General features: G+C 39.1%; 1 protein-coding gene across 3 annotated transcripts in view; it reads left to right on the plus strand.

Annotated features, from left to right (window-relative positions):
- The window catches only part of LOC122789409 (ecto-NOX disulfide-thiol exchanger 2-like), a 3,915,450-nt gene that overhangs the window by 953,647 nt on the left and 2,941,338 nt on the right, over positions 1 to 20,465 (plus strand). Inside the window, exon 1 of one of the 3 annotated variants that reach the window (XM_044056837.1) lies at positions 13,021 to 13,472. The exons of the other annotated variants lie outside the window; for them this stretch is intronic. Coding sequence (XP_043912772.1) covers positions 13,451 to 13,472 — 22 coding nt within the window. The 5' untranslated portion in view covers positions 13,021 to 13,450. Of the gene's footprint in view, positions 1 to 13,020; positions 13,473 to 20,465 lie in introns of those variants that run through there. 3 annotated transcript variants of the gene reach the window in all.

Genomic DNA, 20,465 nt, shown 5'->3' on the forward strand with positions numbered 1-20,465 from the left:
ACCTGTGCAGTTATCTACAACATAGAGGTTACTCAGATTAAGACACTCACATGACTAAGGATAACATCTACCAACTAAGAAGGAAGAAAGGAAAACCATATTATGGGAATAGATCATTGAAGACAATTGAGATAGCAGACCCAGTCAAGAATAATATAAAGACAAGACTGGCGCTCACATATACGATGGTCAGTATGGAAGTAAACAATATTATTAAAATATATTGCCCCGTCCTAACACAGGACATGAAGCTGCGAGAAATTGTAGGTGATACACCTAGTTTTTCATACAAAAGCAAAACTATTATTCTCGGGGATGTTAATATCAACTGGAATACTTGCTCTTCAGACTTCCCCTCCACCCATATAAATTTGCATGGCTTTTCCCAGATGATATCTTCCCCAACCAGAATCAATAAGCCTAACAAAAAAGAAAGTATCCTAGACTGGATGTTAATAAACAACCTATCCCAGATATATAAAACAGGCACACCCTACCTGAGGACTTTAGTGATCACTTCCTGATCTACATAATCAGAAAAAGAAATGACATCCCTCAACAATCTTCCCTTAAAACCATTAGAAGTTGTAAGAACTTTATTCAGACTAAATTTCAGAATGAACTTAACACGTGACTGGTCCATCCTATGGCTACTTCCACTAGATGAAGCGATCTCATACTTTAACTCTACATTTTTTGCTATCCTGGATAACCATGCTCCCCGATGCACTATCAGAACCAATAACAAAGTAGCACCATGGCTGTCCAATGGTACAAGACAAAAAATTATTAGCAGAAACAAAATGTGGACCTCCTGGAGAACCACTAAGTCCCCAGAAGACCACCTAATATACAAACAGCTGAGAAATGATACAAAGAAGTCTATTATGCTAGACAAAAAGAATTATTACTGTAATCTGCAACAAAAGTACCAAAATCAACCACAAACATTCCGGTCAGGCATAAACAAACTTCTCCACTCAGGCCAGTCAACTATCCCTACCCCCTTAACCTTTCAACAACCTCCTAAAATTGTTGCTAACACCTTTAACACTTTCTTTACAGAAACTGTGCAATCCCTAGCAAGTAAGGTCTCTCTCCCTATACCCCAAGTACCACCAACCCCGCACCTGATAATAAGATCCCCTTTAAGCTTCATCCAGTACCAACATCTTTTATTAAGCCCCTACTTAAAAAACTGAAACCCACCACCCTTTCAGCAGACCTACTACCTGCAGAATATCTCCAAAAATCCGCTAATGAAATAGCATACCCCATATCAATTTTAATCAATAGAACTATCCACGAAAACTATATCCCCCACATCTGGAAAATCTCCCACATTGTTCCTCTTCATAAAGGAGTAGATTCCACTGAACTTTCAAATTATAGGCGTGTAACTATTCTGTCTCCCTTGGCTAAAATAATCGAAAAATGTATCCACAAGCAATTTCTTGCCTATCTGAATCAAAACACTCTCCTAGTCCCCTCCCAGCACGGAGTTAGACCTTGCCATAGTACATCAGCCCTTCTCTCCTTCTCCCATACAATAAATCAAAACCGTAATGACAACAAGCTCTCCTCAGCCCTCTTCCTTGACCTATCCAAGACATTTGATATGGTAAATCACCAGCTACACTTCAACGCATTAAAATCACTCTCCATAGATAACCTAGCAATTACCTCGTTTCATTCTTACCTAAGTGACAGGTTGTTATTCCATTGTACAGCTTGTTGTCTATCATTCCTTTTACCAATCACCTTTGGAGTCCCACAGGTATCTATATTAGGTCCCCTCCTATTCTCCATATTCATTAATGATCTATACAAAGTTATCCCTGATACAACTTGTATTCAGTATGCAGATGACTCAACACCAAGCTGCTCTGCCACCTCCCCCACAGATTTACAATCCTTGTCCCTAATCACTTTCAACAAAGTAGAGAACTGGTTCACTGGTCGTCATCTACTATTAAACCCAAATAAAACCAAATTATTTACTCTTCTCCCCACTCGCAAGGTCCCCATACCACCTCTCACCATAATATCTAACAATAGTACCATAATTTCACCAGAACCTAGTACTAAACTACTGGGAGTGATCATCGACAACAACCTCAAGTTTGATGCTCACACAGACAAAACTATTAAAACAGTTAATAAAAAATTAGGCTGTTTATAGAGGATTAAACCATTCCTAGCCTCATCTGCTAGAACTGTTATTGAACATACACATCTGCTATCGACCCTTCTTTATGCCTCACCCATCTTCGTAAACCTAAGCAAATCAAACCTCAATAAATTTACTAGGTGCTACAATAACATTGCCAGATTTGCCACAGGATCAGCTTATAGAACCCATCACTGCCTTAACCTTCAATCGTTAGACTGGCTTGAACTACCCTATCAACTGCAATATAACCAATTAATAGTTCACAAAATCCTCTACCAACTAGACAGTACACCCATACTGAAAAATATTATTACCCCCTACAGTAACCAAAAATCCCTTTGCTCTTCCAAAAAATTGCGAGTGCAAACTGTTAAAACCAACAATTCAGCTGTTGAATCACTATTCTCCAACTTTGCTGGTAAAAACTAGAACCTGCTTCCTACTGAACTCACCACTGACCCCTCCATACCCCAATTCAAAAAATCCCTTAGAAAATACCTAAAAATGCAGTGGCTTTGTCCCTGTACAAACCCTGACTAACCTCCACTCAAACATAATTCATAAATGAGAACCTCATTACAAGAATATAACTGACTCTCTAACTATTTAAAATTCTGTGCATCACCCACCTACTGGAAAGATTTAAAGTTAAGACTACACCATGTATGATAACCACCTTAATATGTGCTTTCCTTTTTCAAATGAAATCTTTAACTATTTCTTTCTCAGCTACTTGCTTCCAACCTTTGCTGTTTGTATGTGAGAAAAACATGTACCTGTGTGTATATGTCGTTAAACAAATCTCAGTTTTGTGATAACTCACTGTAATAATGTCACTGTATTTACACTTGTTTTTGTACATTTGGAGCTTTTCTCCCCGGGCCTCTGCTGAAAATGGACCTGTATCCAGTCGGACTTTCCCGGTTAACAAATGTAAAATAAATAAGTAAAATAAAATAATTGAAGACAAGTGAGATAGCAGACCCAATCAAGGATAATATAAAGACAAGACTGGGGCTCACAAATACGATGGACAATATGGAAGTAAGCAATATTATTAAAAAAATATTGGCCCATCCTAACACAGGAGATGAAGCTGCGAGAAATTGTAGGTGATACACCTAGTTTTTCATACAAAAACAAGAAAAACCTAAAGAGACTTTTATGCCTCAATGATGGTTTTGCAAGACCTCGCACAGAGAGCACAAAAGGAACTATAGCACATGGCAAATGCATTGCTTGTGCCCATATAGACACTAGCAACTTAGTTTGCCATCCTATTTCAGGTCATGAGTATTGATTCTCCTGTACTACTCAGCATGTAGTGTATTTAGCAACTTGTAAGTCCACCATAAAAAACTTCTCCAAAGCCAGCTTCATGCTACTCAAGTCAGAAGTGACAAACTTCATGACACCCATGCAGACGGGAACTGAAAGTTCAACTGCTGAATCCTACACTAAGGCACTGTACGAGCACATCCACTCATGCATGAATCGTGCCATTCCAAATAGAACCAAAATGCTCTCATCCAGAAAAAGGAAGCCAATCTGGTGGTCCCCTGCCATAAACAAACTTTACAACAAAAGGAAGAAACTTTTGCAGAAAAGAGGAAAATCCCAGGATGCAAAACTCCTTACTAGCCTCAGTAAGAAACTGAGATGCCTCATAAAATCCTCCAAAGCTAGTTAGAAAATAAAATTGCCAAAGATTCCAAAGACAACCACAAAGCATTCTATAACTATGTCAAGAATCTAAATGGCAATGCTCAGATCTGCTCTGAGCTAAAACAGAATGGCATTAAATATACTGATCCGAAGGATATTGCCAATATCCTGGCAGATCGATTCAGTGCCAACTTCACCCCCTCTCACCCCTAAATGGCCCATCTCAATACCGGAAGATTGCCAAATTCCAGTAATAACGGCCACACAGGTACAAAACGCACTCTCTAAAGCCAAGAATACAGCATCCATGGGACCAGATGACATCCCGGGCTGTGTACTACATGAACTACAATATGAACTGGCACCTCACCTAAGTGTCATGTTTAATCATAGCCTCACCTCAGGTTTTGTGCCCACTGAGTGGCGCAGAGCTACAGTTATCCCAATCCACAAGGGGGGATCCACCTTGGATCCCGGAAACTACCGTCCCATCAGTCTGTCAAGCCTTATCTGCAAGGCCATGGAGCGTATTATCATAGAACTTATAAACAAAGACATTGGCAACCTTCAAACACTGGACCCCACCCAGTTTGGGTTTGTGAAGGGCAGATCTTGTCTCCTGAACCTGATTGACTTCTTTGAATCAGTCTCCAGAGCCATGGACAAGGGTAAGGTGGTCCACACAGCCTATCTAGACCTTGCCAAGGTCTTTGACACCATCCCTCACTCTGGAATCATAGATAAACTTACTAAGTTGGGCATTAATCCCTATGTCACTCAATGGGTTGCTAAATGGCTTACTGATAGAACCCACACTGTAAAAGTAGCCGACTCCAAATCCAGCTCCAGACAAGTGACAAGTGGAGTTCCTCAGGGTTCAGTCCTGGGGCCGCTCTTGTTTGGCATCTACTTCTCTGAAGTACAGGTCAACACTAAGGGACTCTGGCTAACAAAGTTTGCAGATGACTGCAAACTGGGAGCCATTATTGAATCCCAAATGATGTGGATACTCTACAAAAGGGCCTTACAGAAACAGATGCTTGGTGCCAGAGCCATGGGCTCAAGCTCAATGCCAAGAAATGTATTGTTATCCCCTTTGGGAAAAAACATGTATCCATGAATTACCATATAGGTGGCAGTACACTAAACACAGAAAGTGTGATAAGAGACTTAGGGACACAGGTGGACAGTGGTCTCACCTTCGATAACCACATCGCCACAACAGTCAGGAAATCCTTCTATGTGGCACACCTCATCACAAAGGGCTTTTCATCCAGAAAAAAGGAGGTCATTGTCCCACTGTACTCATCCCTCATTAGACCCATTATAGAATACAACGCCCCATTTGGTATGCACCTCTCAAGACATCTGCAACAACTGGAAAGGCCTCAGAAATACCTCACTAAAAGAATCACAGGCCTAAAGCAGATGCCCTACGCTGACCGCCTTAAAAAACTCCAGCTATACTCTGTCGCATAGCGTCTACTCAGAGGCGATCTCTGCTTAACATACAAGGCCATGTCAAACCCAGAGCTGTTGGACATGCTACACTTAAAGAAATCCCAATCCCTCAGAGCTACACGCTCCAGGGATCTAAACCTTGTCATCACAATAAACAAAACATGCTGGAGGGATAGGTTCCTGACCCAGAGACTCCCCAGACTCTGGAATAGATTGCCCATACATGTCAAGCAGAGTGCCTCTTTGGACCTCTTCAAGAGGAACCTTGATGATTGGATGGGAGAAAGGAAATTCACCCCAGGGATCACGTCAGTCGCCCTGCTAGACAGGGGTCCAGGAAAGTAAATAATGTGGGAAGAAATAGCCAGGGAATTGTTATGGCTAGGCTTGTATAGGCCCTAGGGCTGATAGCCTAGTACCAACCTATGAACCTGTCCGGCATTTTATGTTGGTAAAACTGACCAGATGTTAAAAGCCAGGATTCAAAGACATCTTCGTGATATACAGACTAAAGATGAACATAATGCCTTGGCTACACATATTTTACAATTCCCTGAACACTCCTTCCATTTCAAAGTAATAGAAAGCATCTATATAGGGAAGAAACGAGGGGACATTATAAACAGGACTGAAAGGAAAGAAATAAAATGGGCTGATCGCCCACAAGGTCTGAATGTAATAGTTCTACTCAGACCCATTCTGGAAACAGAGAGACCATTGATTGGATGAAAGAGAGGTGTGTTCTTCTCTGAATGTTTAGATTGGATACACGTCATGAACCTAAGAGAGGGAAGTGCCTCAAATAACGGCTTCTGATGGGCTGAAGCTTACTTTTTAACAATTAATTAAGTCCCAGCCTTTTACGATCTGATGAAGAAATACCAAAAGTGCTTATCATTGTAAAGGGACTTGGATGTTTATTTTATTTAACTTTATTTAACTTTTACAAGTATCTTGGTTCAATAAAGTGATTTTAACAGCCATGGTGGTGGATTCAGGATTTAATTTTGTCATAAGCTATGTTATAAGGGTTGGAAATGGTGGCACTGATGAAAAGATAGGAGCCAGAGGTGGCAGAGTTAAAGATGCTAAGATTTGCATTGGTTGTGACAAGGATGGGCAATTAGGAATCCGTATATTAGAGGGTCAGCTCAGGTTGGACGGTTTGGAGAGAAAGCCAGAGGCGCGAGATTGCGCTGGTTTGGACATGTGCTGAGGAGGGATGCTGGGTATATTGGGAAAAGGATGCTAAGGATGGAGCTGCCAGGTAAGAGGAAAAGAGGAAGGCCTAAGATAAGGTTTATGGATGTGGTGAGACAGGACATGCAGCTGGTTGATGTGATGGAGCAAGATGCAGGGGACAGGAAGAAATGGAAACAGATGATCTACTGTGGCGACCCCTAACGGGAACAGCTGAAAGAAGAAGTATAAAACATTGCATGATAACTAACTGTAAGACTCAGAGGAGGTTAGAAGATGATTGGTAAGGTAATTTACAGAGGAACAACGAGACGACATCTGTATGGCTCCCAAGTATATAACTGAGTCCAGAAAGTTTAGGATTTTTGCATGGAAGTGTTTGCATAGGTATTTTTATACCCTAAGCAGACTTCAGAGAATTTTTCCTCTGATATTTAGCAAATGCTAGAGATGTGATGGGAAAGAGAGAGGTAATTGGGAACATGGTGGTTGGGAATGTAAAGATGGCAAAGTTTAAGAATTCCCTACAGAGTATTTTGTCAGAAATGTTGGAGGAGCAAATCATAACTAAGGAAGCGATTCTTTTGGCCTGGTGCATAGATGCTGAACAAGGCCTAAGTTTAATGCTGTTGGCAGCTAAAAAGCAGTTACTAGAAAATGGAAATCTAAACAAACTATAGTTGAAATAATAATGTAAATAGTAATGTAAAGAAGGTAAAAGAAATGGTGTTTGATCTTTAGAAAAGGGAAGGAGCAAATTACATAGAAATAAATGGAATTTAAGGGAACAATACAGGCAGGAAAAACATTCAGGAGGAGGAGTGAGGTATAAAGGAAAGCAGAAATTGAGCAATTTATATAAAGTTAGTAGTTGTTGTCTCTTTCGGCTTTTCCCGGTTAGGGGTCGCCACAGCGGAACTCTGGTCCGCTAATGACTGGCAGTAGATTGTTACATGCCGAGTTGCCAGCCCTGATGCACAACCTTCAACGAAGGTACACCCATTCACTCATGTCTCCACACAGAAGACGCTCTAGCTGAGAATCGAACAGGATGTCTTACAGTGAGGCGACAATGCTACCGCAGCACCACCACCGCAGTTAAAGTTAGTGAATGTTTAAAATTAAACACAAGCATACTGCAAGAAAACTGTTACTATGGCTTAATTTCCTTTCTGTTCCTATATGTCTCCCTATGTCACTGCCTAAAATGGGACTTAGTAAAGGTTTTTAAAAAAAGATAATAGTAGAACATATATCAGGAAATTTATTATGAGAGCTTACAAACAAGCTGTTTTTTGTATCAGCACCAGTAACTATCTAAATATTGAATAAATCAGTAAACAGTGGTACACTACCATATGATAGGAAGGAAACAGCACTTATTAGGGTGGCTTAGGACTTGAACTGGTAACACTGCAGCAGCAAGTCTTGCTTTTGTAATACTGAAGGTCATGGAGGGCGTTGGGCTGGCAACTTGGCAGCGTAAAAATTCACTGCCAATCATTAGCGGGCTGGAGTTCCGCTGTGGTGACCCCTAACTGGGAAAAGCCGAAAGACATTACTTTAGATGTGGCAGTTAAGTGGGTGCAAAACTGATGGAAAAAAACTGAAAACATTAAGTGTTAGAGATTCATTGTATGAGAAGAGAGATCTAATCAATGGAGTAGCACAAGAATCTGTGTTAGACCTAGTACTATATAAAATATTTGTTTTGGACTTTACTTGAAGAATAGAGAATCATCTTTTTTTACTTGTGTAGACGTATTAGAGCTGTAGTTTATTAATTTGTGGTGGCTTTATCACAGCTTGCCTGTCTGCAATTATATCTGCAAATGAGGGTTCACACAAACACAGTAACTAAGCATTTTTTGTAGGGTCAACCTCCCCTCCCCCATGTCTGTGCAGAAGCAAAACCTTCATACCCCACCTTCCTGTTACAACAAACTGCAGAGTCTCTGTGAAGAAGAAATATGCAGCAACTTCAGAGGAAGCAAATTTGTACAACCAGCTACAGTGGAATGACCCTGACCAAACTTAAGAAGTGACAATATTATGAAAATGGTCCAGTACGTGGCAGCTGACCTGTAATGCAGGAAATTATGAAGTAGTGCATCCATACCTCTCAAAATGCAGACATTGAAAATAGGGAGAATGCCTTTGAAAAGTAGAAACACCCAGCTAAAAATCTGGGCATCTACTTAGCTTAAAATCTGTATACCAAATAGCCCATAAGTCTTCCTGTTTCCAGTAAGAATGTGGGATACAACTCAGAAACCAGTTTAACAACACTGTGACAAAAATGATATTAATACAAAATCACATTATCAAATAAGCAACTTACTAAATTTTAAATTCTTCATGCCAGTAGCATGTTGGTCATATAGTGTGATTTTATGTGTACCAAACAATTTCAAAAATTGCATGTGATCAAGAGGATTCAGAAAATTGTGTGAAGGGGTAAATCAGGCTTGAAAACAGGCATGTTCCTCCAAGTAGGTCCAGTTGAGAGGTCTGAGTACATCCAGAATTCAGCAATTTGAAGCCAGATGATTAGTTCCAGGGAGGTTGTTTTATTAAAACAGTGGATCAGGAAGAAGATATACAGCACTGGTGACACCACATAATTGCCAGATGTTTGCAATATTGATATACTTAAGAAGAAAGGAATTAAATTGAGTTCAGAGAAAAGGTATGGAATGTTAAGTGCGAGAGGAAAATGATATAAAAAAATGGAAGAAACTTAATCTGTTTATATTCATAGGTTCACTGCATTGATATATATTTTTTCAGAGTAATATGGAAGTGAAAAATAGAACTATGATGTAGAACATGCAAAACACAATGTAGGTATTAAACGTTAAGGAAAGATGTAGTAGTGAAATTTAATATGTGGACTGAGGAAATAGTAAACCCTAAATTTTCAGATATGGCCAAGGAAGATGCTAGAAATAGAGGAGAAAAAAAACAGTGGGTGATGTAGTGAATATCTGTTAGTTGCAAAATATAGGCAGACTCTCTCTCTCTCTCTATATATATATATATATATATATATATATATATATATGTGTGTGTATATATATATATATATATATGTGTGTGTGTGTGTGTGTGTGTGTGTGTGTATATATATATATATATATATATATATATATATATATATATATATATATATATATATAGATATATATATATATATATAGATATGCTCTACTACTCTAATTGCTGTCTTCATGCACCCATCAGGACAATGTATCTTGCGAGAAAACAGATAAATCAGTAGCCCTGGCACATTTGAAGATGAACATACTTTACTTGAAAGTCAAGTAGTCATGGATAATCAACTGTGTTACTGTAAGGGCCAGTGGTGTGTTGAAGATGTCTTTGTCCTCCCCTGTTTCGGAGGGTGGTATATACTGTCTTGTCTTTAATATTTCTGTTAGCCCATCTGTACCCAACCTGGGCTTTGTCAAAAAAAATATTTTTGCAAAAAGGGTGTAAGAAGAAAAAAAAATCTTAAGTGATTTTACTACTTTCAAAGTGTCATTAATAAAGCCTGAAGAAATGATTGTGGACAATGCTGACTCTTAGTGTTGTGATGACATCATCTTGGAAATGGATGCTCAGAAATAATTGCACTTAAATCATCACATTTGTGTTTGTTTAGTCATGCTTTTATAATCGGAAAAAAAAGTGACTTAACTATGGATTATAGAAGGCCGCGGTGGTGCAGCAGTTAGCGTTGTCGCCTCACAGCAAGAGGCTCTCCCGTTCGATTCTCGGCTCGACTGCCTTCTGTGTGTAGTCTGCATGTCCTCCCTGTGGTCGAGTGACGTTAAAGACATGCAGGTAGGTGCCTGTGTGAATGGGCATGCCTTCTTTGAAGGTTGGGCGTCGGGCTGGCATCTAGGCACCGTAAAAATCCACTGCCAATCAGTAGCAGACTGGAGTTCCCTAACTGGGAAAAGCCAAAAGACAAGACCATTGAGTGCCAGGATAAGCAAGAAATCAGAGAAGGAGTGAATGACTCGATTTAATATTTTTATTGTTATAAAAAAAAATTTCTACATACTGTCTTGTAGGGGAAAGGAAAATAATATTTTTCACAGAATAATGAAGAAGGCAAGTAAATAGCAAACTAAACATGGAGTAGAGCTAATGTATGGCAACACACAACTAAATTCATTGAGATCTCTTCTTGAACTTTACTTAGTGAAAGTGAGGTGCAAATCTAATAGTCTGTTGCATTTTGTTCCCCCCTTTTCTGAGCAGAGAACTGAAGTTGCCTATCTTTTGGTCGAGTGGCTATTAAATATATAATATAATGGTCACTGGCTCTAAAGGACGATTTCTTCTTAAGTCATAGCTATTGCCACGAAAATGTATGACTCTTCATGGCTGTAATAGCTGGAACTGTTTACATTTGATCTACCACAGATGTTTTTATCGACTGATTGTGTTTGGAGTGGCAAGTGCAGTGATTATATCTTGGGAGTATTGCACTAATTTACCAGAGGCAGACAATTAATAGTGACTAACTGGAAGAATGCAAATGCCACTCAATGTGTGCATCTTTAAAGTGGAAACTACCTAGCTGAAAGTGCCTCTCCCACAAATACATTACATAAATACTTGCAAAACACAGATAATGTGTAACTAGCTGTGAACGCCACAGGTGTAGTCTTTGTATAGCATTACCATACTTTCCTGCTATGTGCACACCTGCAAAACAGCATAGGAATGTGCATGGGTTCAAATAAAAAAAAAATGAAAAACTTTGTATAAATGATCATATTCATATACAAAGTATGCCATCTTCAAATTGGTTTACTGTTATCCAAAGTACACCATCTTCAAATTGGTACAGGCTGCAGCATTGTCTGAATGCAGCTGTTTTTCTACAGTATCTGCCACAGATATTTCAGTTGTCCAAGGGTAAGTGCTTTTATAGCATATTGGGCCTGCCACATTTCAAATGATATGCCTATTGCATAATTCTTTAACCCCATAATTAAATTTTTAGTACTCTGATTTAGCTATCTGAACAATGACACCAAAATTCAGTGGTAGATTCTGCCTTTGTCCCGCCTGTGTAATCACAGAATTAATAAATATTAGAAATTTTCACATTTCCAAGGTCATACGCATGCACTTTAATTTTAGCCAGGTGATACATTTATTTAAAATGAAATTTTGGTAGAAATATTCATAAACTAGAATTGTGTTTTCTTTTTTTTTTTTTCTTCTGCTGTCAAGCAAACATCTAATATTCCATGTTCCTTTAAACATGCCAAACTGAGCCCTGACCTATGCATGTTGCTTTTCTGTTGGGCTGTAAACTTGCTGGATGGTCTTGCTTAGAATTTTTTCTCTGCATCTGTCATAGCAGGAGTAGATCGTGAGCTCTCATTCTGCATTAACTAGGCAAGAATTGCCTGTTATTTATTTTGGCACATTTTCCCTGGGGCCCACACTGAGCTATTGGCAGATGGGATAGAGGCAGGGTGGGTGTGCCTTTTTGTAATATAGAATCTTAATTTAAAACAACTTGTGTGAATTTGGATGTGAAAATGTGAGTTTCTTGGTCCATATTGTAAAACTGTTTTACAGCTTGATGAGAACATAGGTGCAATTAAAGAAATCAAGGTGTCCAGCTTACTAATATGTTGACTTTGTACAGGTCAGTTACCAAGTCACAAAACAGAGTTAGACCTTTGTAAGGTTAGCAATACTGTCTGAGCTTATTTTCTAACAGAATTAAAAAAAAAAAAAAAAAAGTGAATGCAGGGGAAGCTTAAATGTTTGGTGTATGCTACCAAGTAATTTCCTGTGGCTGCTGTTAATTGCTTTAACAGAACGTTAAGCACTCTGACTTTCTCATCTTGAAATACCATATCCTTCTGTATTTTGTCCAATTACTGCTTCTCCACCATGGAAATTTGTGTGCAAGTTGGTTTTCTTTCATATAGGATTTTCTTCTGTTATTAATTTTCTGCACAAAGATTACTTCTGTGTTCAGAGTCGCTCGGTTTCCAAGGAGTCCTGCTGCAGATTTCCTAGATTGTGAAGTTTGCTAATAAATACCAGCAGATAGCATACAGAAATCCATTTCTGTTGCTTTGATTCAAGATTTATATTTTGGTTGCTATAGTGCACTTGTAGTCTGAGACAGCTTCTCTAGTTCAGGATATTTCTCATTTGCACCATTCAGTCTAAGCATGTACTTATAGGCAAGGTTCTTTAATAAACAGAATTCCTGTGTGTATCACAATCACCCTTTGGCTATTTAAAAGTCTTGGGCATGTGGTTATATAGTCAAGCCTTATTAATTTATACAGGAGTATTTTTCTCTGTCTGTTACATGTCGATGGTATTCATTTCCAGTAGCCCATATTCAGAGCATGCTTAGAAGGTTTACCCCTGAGGCAAGTAGGCTATGAAGTTTAAATTTATTAAGTGTATGCTATTTCTTAATCACCACTGTTTTTCTTGTTTGAAATCCCTTCCGAATTCACAGATGCTTACAGTGCTAATTGCTTCCCCACCTGCCCTCTTCTGCCTGTCTCCTGGCCTCCACCCCTCACTCCACCTCCCTCCAAAATGAGATGGCCTGTAACTGTCTGTCATTGGAGACAGACGATGACACATGTAACAGCAGCAGCTCACAAGAACCAGTTCCCAGCCCTTGCCCCTAAAGATTTCTGGTATTTCCATTGCTTGCTGTCTGCCTTTTGTGCGTATGCGCACATGTGTGTGTGTGTGTGAGAACTGAGTGTGTAGTGGTATTAACAGAAGGATCCTCCTCTCTGCACTGCTAGTCGGAGCTCATTTGCTGGTGTGGAGCAGTACTGAAAAGAGAGGCAGCATTTATGTTCTTTGCCAGTATCAGCTGGCTTTGTTGAAGCGCTGGGAAATAACACTGAAGAGTGGAATTCTTTTTCCTGAAGTATTGCAATGTTTCTGGTGCAGTATACAGGTACAGTAGCAAAACCCTTCACTGTTTGCTTTTATTCCTTTCTATGTCTGCAGTGCCTGCAGCATCTTAGTCTTTACATTTGTGTGCGTAGATGATGAAATAAGGTCAGGGAAGCTTTACGTTTTGTTTTGTGATGGTCTGTGCCAAATGTTCAGTAATAATTGATGTGTGTTTTCTGTCAGTGGTGAAATGTGTCTCTCACTCATTTTATCCTTCCTTCATTAATGCCCTATTTTGCTTGGCAAGCATCCTTGCAACATAAAAGAGAAAAGAAAAGAATGGCATAAATTATTTCTGCCATTTTACATTTTTCCCCTAAATACTGTGGTGTTCTAGCTAGTCCTTTGCTTTAAGCATGTTTTTTTTTTTAATGCTGAGTGTTAGGATAACTTTTCTAGTGTTCCCAAGGCAGTTAACAATGTTTTGGATTTACCTAGTTACCAAGTTTACTTTCTAGTGGCTTCTGAAACACATTTACATGTGTGAGTGTTACATTGCTCTGGAGGGATATCCATTAATATCATATACCTTCTCTATTGCTGAAGTTGTCTTCTGTTGAATATTACCATTTCATTTTGTAAGGCTTCTCGGCCATCTCTTTACCCCCCCCCCCCCTTTTTTAAATGCATCTTTGTATGAAAGTGTGGTATTTGCTCACAAAAGGCACATAATAGATTATTCATATTTTATGTGGTATGGAACACCACTTACACAGTAAATATGATGGTATGATGTCAATCATAGTACAAAAGAAAAATGGGTTCACCTGCTTAGCCTTAATAAAGTGTATATTTGGTGCGTTTTTGCAAGATTTCTGGTGTTTCCATTGCTTGCTGTCTGGCTTTTGATGCTTTTTGTTTTGAATCTTCCATTTGTTGTTCAGTGAGAGAAACGGATCTCAAATGAAGTTTAAAGACTGTTTTCTGTAGGAGAAATAATGCTTTTTTCTCCCTTTTGCTATAAGCTTGAGGCTATGCTGAGAAGGATTAGTAGCTGCTACCGTAGTGGACATCTGCAGTTTGAGCATGTCAACTGACCCTGTTGTGTAAGTGTGACTAGAAGATATTTGATACCTGTTGAACAAAGTCAGTAGTTGTTGCAGTCGCGTCAAATCTTTACCACTGTTTATGTTGCTCAGCATCAGCACCAGCCTGCCCACCCGTCCATCCATCCATTTGTCTTGTGCTCTTACTGTTTATTTCATTCAACCCATTTTCAAACTTTCCCTGAGTAGGAAGAACTTCATGACTTTCCTTCAGTCTTGCTCTACATTCTGGTAAGGGTGTATGGCAATGGAATTGCCTACATAGAAAGCAGTCTGTAAGTTCAGCCTTTTTAAGTACATAGTTATTTGTTTTCTTTATCACAGTAACCATTGGCAAGTGGTAATAGGTGGTACATTATTCTGTGCTTGTACTCCAGTGAGTGATGCTGAAATCCGTATTTTGTGGGCTGTTTTCCAATACTATCTTGTGATTTATAGGTCAGTTTCCACTTCTGCAGTGACATAGGTCTGCTACCCTATTTAATGGAGAGAGCACTTTTTTGCCTTAATGCTATGAAGATTTGAAGGTAGAAGGACATTTATTGTTGGAAGCTGCATGCTTATCTTTGTGTTTCTCACTTACAGGTCTTGCTGCTGAATCAGAACACTGCTGCAGTTAACTCTTGTTGCCGTGTATTGATCATGTGGTTTACTGTTTAGAGAGTCTTCACTTTCTAGGTAATTGATCATGACAGAGATGCTACTGCTGCTTTTCCAGCATTTAAAATGCCATTTTTTCAAGGTTGCAGTTACAGGTTAAGGGGCGGAAGTACAGTTGTAGTCTAACAGCAGCTGCCATGGAATAATGCAGAGTGCATTTAAAGAGGCAGGCACACACTTAGAACATTAAAGCATCATTGGCAATGATTTGTGTGTTTTTTGGGCTGATGAAGATTCCTTAATTGTCCATTTCCTGTCACATTCAAGAAACATAACACAGGTGAGAAATCTGTCCCTTGAAATGATGGCTTTTAAAAAACATATTTGCTGTGATGTTGCAGAAATTTTGTGAAATACAGCAGGCACCCCACCCCCACTGACCACTGCTTTCCATAAATCAGAAAAATGAGATACAGTTTTAATTTTATCAAGGTAGAAGTGCTTGCCATTTGGATCTGTTCGTTTGTTGCAGAATTCTGCAGTACAGTGGTGTGCAAATGCAACTTCAGTAAGATATCAGGATTTTATCAGCAAGGAAATAGCCTGCAAAGTGTCAGAAAGAAAGGAGTAGATATCACCTTAGACTTTAGGAATGATTGTTGCTGATCTCAGAGAGGAAGCCAAAAACCTAGGGACAGGTTTCTTTGCTAGCAGATAAGTAATTTCAAAACAGGAGCCTTATCTAACTTTTCATTGAAGAATTTCTGGCCTGCTCCTGTTGGATGGTGTTATTTCTTGTGTTTACCATTGACTTGCTTGAAATTTCACATGGGCTGTATTGGTAATTCTGTCATAGTGTATGTGCTTTGTTAGAATTAATGCCGAAAAGAAGTCAGCATTGTTCCAGTAGCATGACTACATATGTGTAAGTGCAGTTCATTTATCTCATAAACAGTGCTGATGCATCTTTGATATCTTGGAGGTGTGTCAGCTCGGCGGAGTGTTACGGCCCTGATTCTGAAACCATATGCAGACTAGTTTGGAAACTGATTTTTGCTTAGGGGAATGGTTAACGTGGGAATTCAGATGAAAGTATTTGTATATTTGATTCATAGGGATGGATTTAGGCAGTGGTGCAAGTTTTTATTTACTAGGGATAGCTGGATTCTGGTGGCAGTAGCTTTGATTACCAGAGATGGATAAAGGTGAAGATGGATTTTGAGTAGGTGTCCAGTAATGGTATGACTTGATTACTAGAGGTGGTCTTGGATGACTTTGATCGTTAATGAAGATAGTTATTCTGAGAGTTGTTGCAGCCCGGTACTAGGACTGCATGGCCAGAATCTTCAACCAGCTGTTTGATTGACGTATTCTTAATATCAGTTACAAGTGAATTTATGTAAAAGCTGAAGTTCCTTCATCTTTTTGCAACTTATTGTCAGGCTTCTGTATGAAAATGTAGTTTGCCTACTAGTTTGCTGGTTTCTTTAACAGGATATTGTAAACCTGATTTGTTTCAAGTGGATAGTTCAGCTTTTTTCTTTCTTTCTTTCTTAGATTCATGGTTTATCAACGTAATTTAAGTGCTTATGTGGTGTGTTTCATTATAGTCTCTGCCTAAAGCACAGTACTTTCACTTGTGATGGCCATGCCATGCTTTTAACACTACAGTATGCATTCAGTAAAAGTGCACACTTTGAAGTTTTAGATCCACCAATCCACAGACAAGCAGGTAACAAATGGAGAGAGAAGGAGAAAGACGACTAAAAGGTTTAAGAGAGGAAAAGGCTGAATTCAAGTGTGTAAAGCAGAAGCATTACTCAGTCTGCCATCTTTCCACACAGCAGCAGGTACAAGCTTATGTGTTTACTTATCTTTTTAAATTTCTTTTAGGCCTCTCTCACAGCTGACCATCAGCATACACATTGTTCACCAGATTTATCGAACCTGATAAACCTCTTCTAGACTTTATTCAACCCATGTTTGGGGCCAGTGAGGAGTATGAGGCACCTAGGGACAGAGTTGTATATGGTGCTGAGGAAGATGTTTGTTTGTGTTTGATTAGTTTTCTTTTCCCACCTCCCTCTTCATTAACACAGACAGTCCCAGGATGAACATACAGTGGGTGTGCCGGCATATCATCCCACCTCCGCTTTGACTCAGACAGTGCCCTTCATCCCTTGCAGACAATATCCCAGTGTGTATCCCCTGCCAGTACTTATCAGTTATGAGGTGTACTTATGACCTCTCCCACAGGAGTGGCATGCTCATCTTCCTTTTAGTGCCTCAGATGCCTGAGCTGCTAATTGAACCCAGGTTACCTGGGGTGTAGACAGGGCTTTATCCTTCTATATCATGACACTGGAAACAGCAACAGGTTCAAGCTAACTAATGTAGCCTCATGCTTAAACTTGGACCTGATTTTTCATTGTCATTTCCAGTTTACAGATACTGGATCCAAGGTCTTGACACCAAAATCAGATATTTTAGCTTTTTTGTGGCTATTATGTCAGTGTGTGTATTTTCACTGATCATTATGACCAAAGTCAGGGGTCAACATTAGCCACTAATCAAACTCTGGTCACTCTAGTCACTCAGGTGTTTTAATCCTCTATGCCACCAGAACAGGCAAAGCATTTTGTAATTGTTAGGAATTTCAGAAGTCATGGACAACAATTTGCAGAACTGATCTCAAATTGTGACCCCTCTTCCAACCATGACAGATATTCACTGACAAATTTAGTTCCACCTTCTCCCCACTATCAGCTCTTACCATTCATCCCATGCTTCCCCCTGAAATTCCTTCTAAGCTAACTTCTAAATGACATCTTCATAACCAAAAACAGTTGCTGTGTGGGTCATGACAACATAAAATGCTGTCTCCTAGTCCATACCAAACACAGTATCTAATCAGCCTCTCCATTAGCTGTATGCTTGAGGCTTGCAGATTGGCCATAACTGTACCCTACACAGAGGCAGACCTAATACTGACCCTGGGAACTATAGATCAGGTAGTCTTACCAGCATTGTTTGTAAAGTAATAAAATGTATCATTTTGGAACTTAGAAAAGATAAGGCAGTTTACAATTCCTTGACCCAAACCAGATCAACTTTGTGAAAGGTAGATCCTCTACTTAATCTCATGGCTGTAGGTAATATAGATTATACACACACTATACCCAGGCCTAGCTAATGCCTTCCATACTATCCCACATTCTGGTATTGATAAACGCTCCTGTTTAAATATTAATCTCTACATAATCTGTTAAGATATGTTACTGTCTCTCCGATGAAACTCATACAATCAGAGTTGGTTGCACACACACACTCCTCTAAAAGGTTAGTTACAGATGGTGTTCAGTAGACAGGCTTGTCACAGATGGTGTCCAGCAGAGTTACATATTGGGTCTGCTCTTCTTTGGCAGTTACTTTGCTGAGGTCCAAGCAGATAATAAAGGTCTTCAGCATTCAAAGTTGGTGGATAACTGTATACTCCATGCAGTCTGTGACTCTCCAGCAAATGCCTCTGTCCTGCAAGAGGAACTAGCTTACGCTAACACCTGGTGTCAAGGCCATGGACTGAAGCTAAATGTAAAAAAAGACAGTATTTTACAGTTTGAGAAGCATGAACTCCTCTGCACCTGCTGCATAAAAGACCCCACTCCCAAAGCTGATGACTTCACTTTGACCGTGGTATAGCAACTATTATGAATTAATCCTTCTCTCTAGCCTAACTAATCACTAAAGGTATGCCCTTATGCCCTCCAGATCTACAAAATCTATTTTCCACCTCTACTCTGATCCATAGTAAAATATAATTTCCTGTTTAGCATGTACCTGTTCAAACATATTGCACAACTCAAGAAACTGCCAAAGATGCTTGCTCAAAAAATCTCTGGTTTGAGCTCTATAAGCTGCACAGAGCATCTAAAAACTATATTGCTATACTCTGTCAGACTCATGCACAGCAACCTCTGTTTTGACTCATAAAGCATTAAAGGATTCTATCTTGTTAGACCTCTTGCATATTCAGAAATCTGGATATACCACCAGTTTTTACTCTAAAGACCTAAACCTACATTGAAATATTACCAAAAAGTTTTGGGAAGAGAGATTTTCCCCAGTCGATCTCCTACCTATGAAATATTCTTGGCACAGTCTGTTATGCCTTTCTGCTTCCCATTGTAAATGATTGTCACACTCTGCCTATTTGTGTAATGTTGTCCCCAGTTTGTTCGTGTTCTCACACTTCTAGCAACTGATGTATGCTACCAAAAGTTTTGATTTTATCTAATGCCTTGTTCAGATCAGCTGCTGTCAGCTATCCTGTTATCTTGCATTTTGCATGGGTATAACCAAGTCTACTAAAGCTTCCATAGTTTTATACATTTATTTATTGCATTTGTTTAACGGGATAAGTCCACTGGGCCTAAAAGAGCCCATTTTCAGTGGAGGCCCGGGGAGAAAAGCTCCAACGAGATACAGAAAAAATATAAACATTAGTACAGAAGCAGAAACAGTGTTACAGATAGTAAATATAATAACATATACAGAATATATACATAAAGGCAGGAATCTAGTTTGTTTGATTACAGCAATATATACAGAAAATATACATTAAAGCAGAATTCAATGAATTCAATCAGATTGGTATAAACAGTGATCAGTATTATTGTACCAGAATCAACAAGTGAAGATAAAAATAAATATGGAGAAAATATCATCAGTCACTAGTAGCAAAATACATTAATCATTGTTTCATGCAGATACATGCTGTGTACATGTGCTAGCCATAAACACTTGCATCCTTGTGCTCTATGGTTTTCAGTTCTGCAAATTTAACAATTTCTGTCCTTTTCTTCCCCCCCCCCCCCCGAGGAAGGTTTAATGTCAGCATATGCATTTACAGTAACCTGTACCCAGTTCTTTAATAATCCCCTCATAAGCCATGACATTGTGGTCTTACAATAAACAATATTATATACTAAATGAGTACATAACAAAATTCAGAACATAGTAACACTGAGTGCAGATAGAGTAATATTAAAGATAATGTTTAAAGGTGTGCATCAAACTTTTCAAACAAAAAAGTGTTTGCATGCATCTTTTTTGGTGTAGCGCTGTATTGTTGGGGTTCCCTTTCCAGTTCTTCCAGGCTGAATCTCTGATTTTCATTGTCTTTTTACTATCCACTGACAGGCATGGAAAACACTGATCTAAGCCTTCTTTTTGTAAGGGAGTATAGTGTATCCTGAACTGTGGTCAGTTTTGTGTTGAAAAATTCTGAAGCAGGTGGGCTCAGACATGGTGTATGGGGGATTTCAATCTGTAGCACTGAGTAGGGTGTT

Source organism: Protopterus annectens, chromosome 14.part0 (assembly GCF_019279795.1).
Source record: "Protopterus annectens isolate FY-2018-M chromosome 14.part0, PAN1.0, whole genome shotgun sequence".
In the NCBI taxonomy this organism is placed as follows: domain Eukaryota; kingdom Metazoa; phylum Chordata; order Ceratodontiformes; family Protopteridae; genus Protopterus; species Protopterus annectens.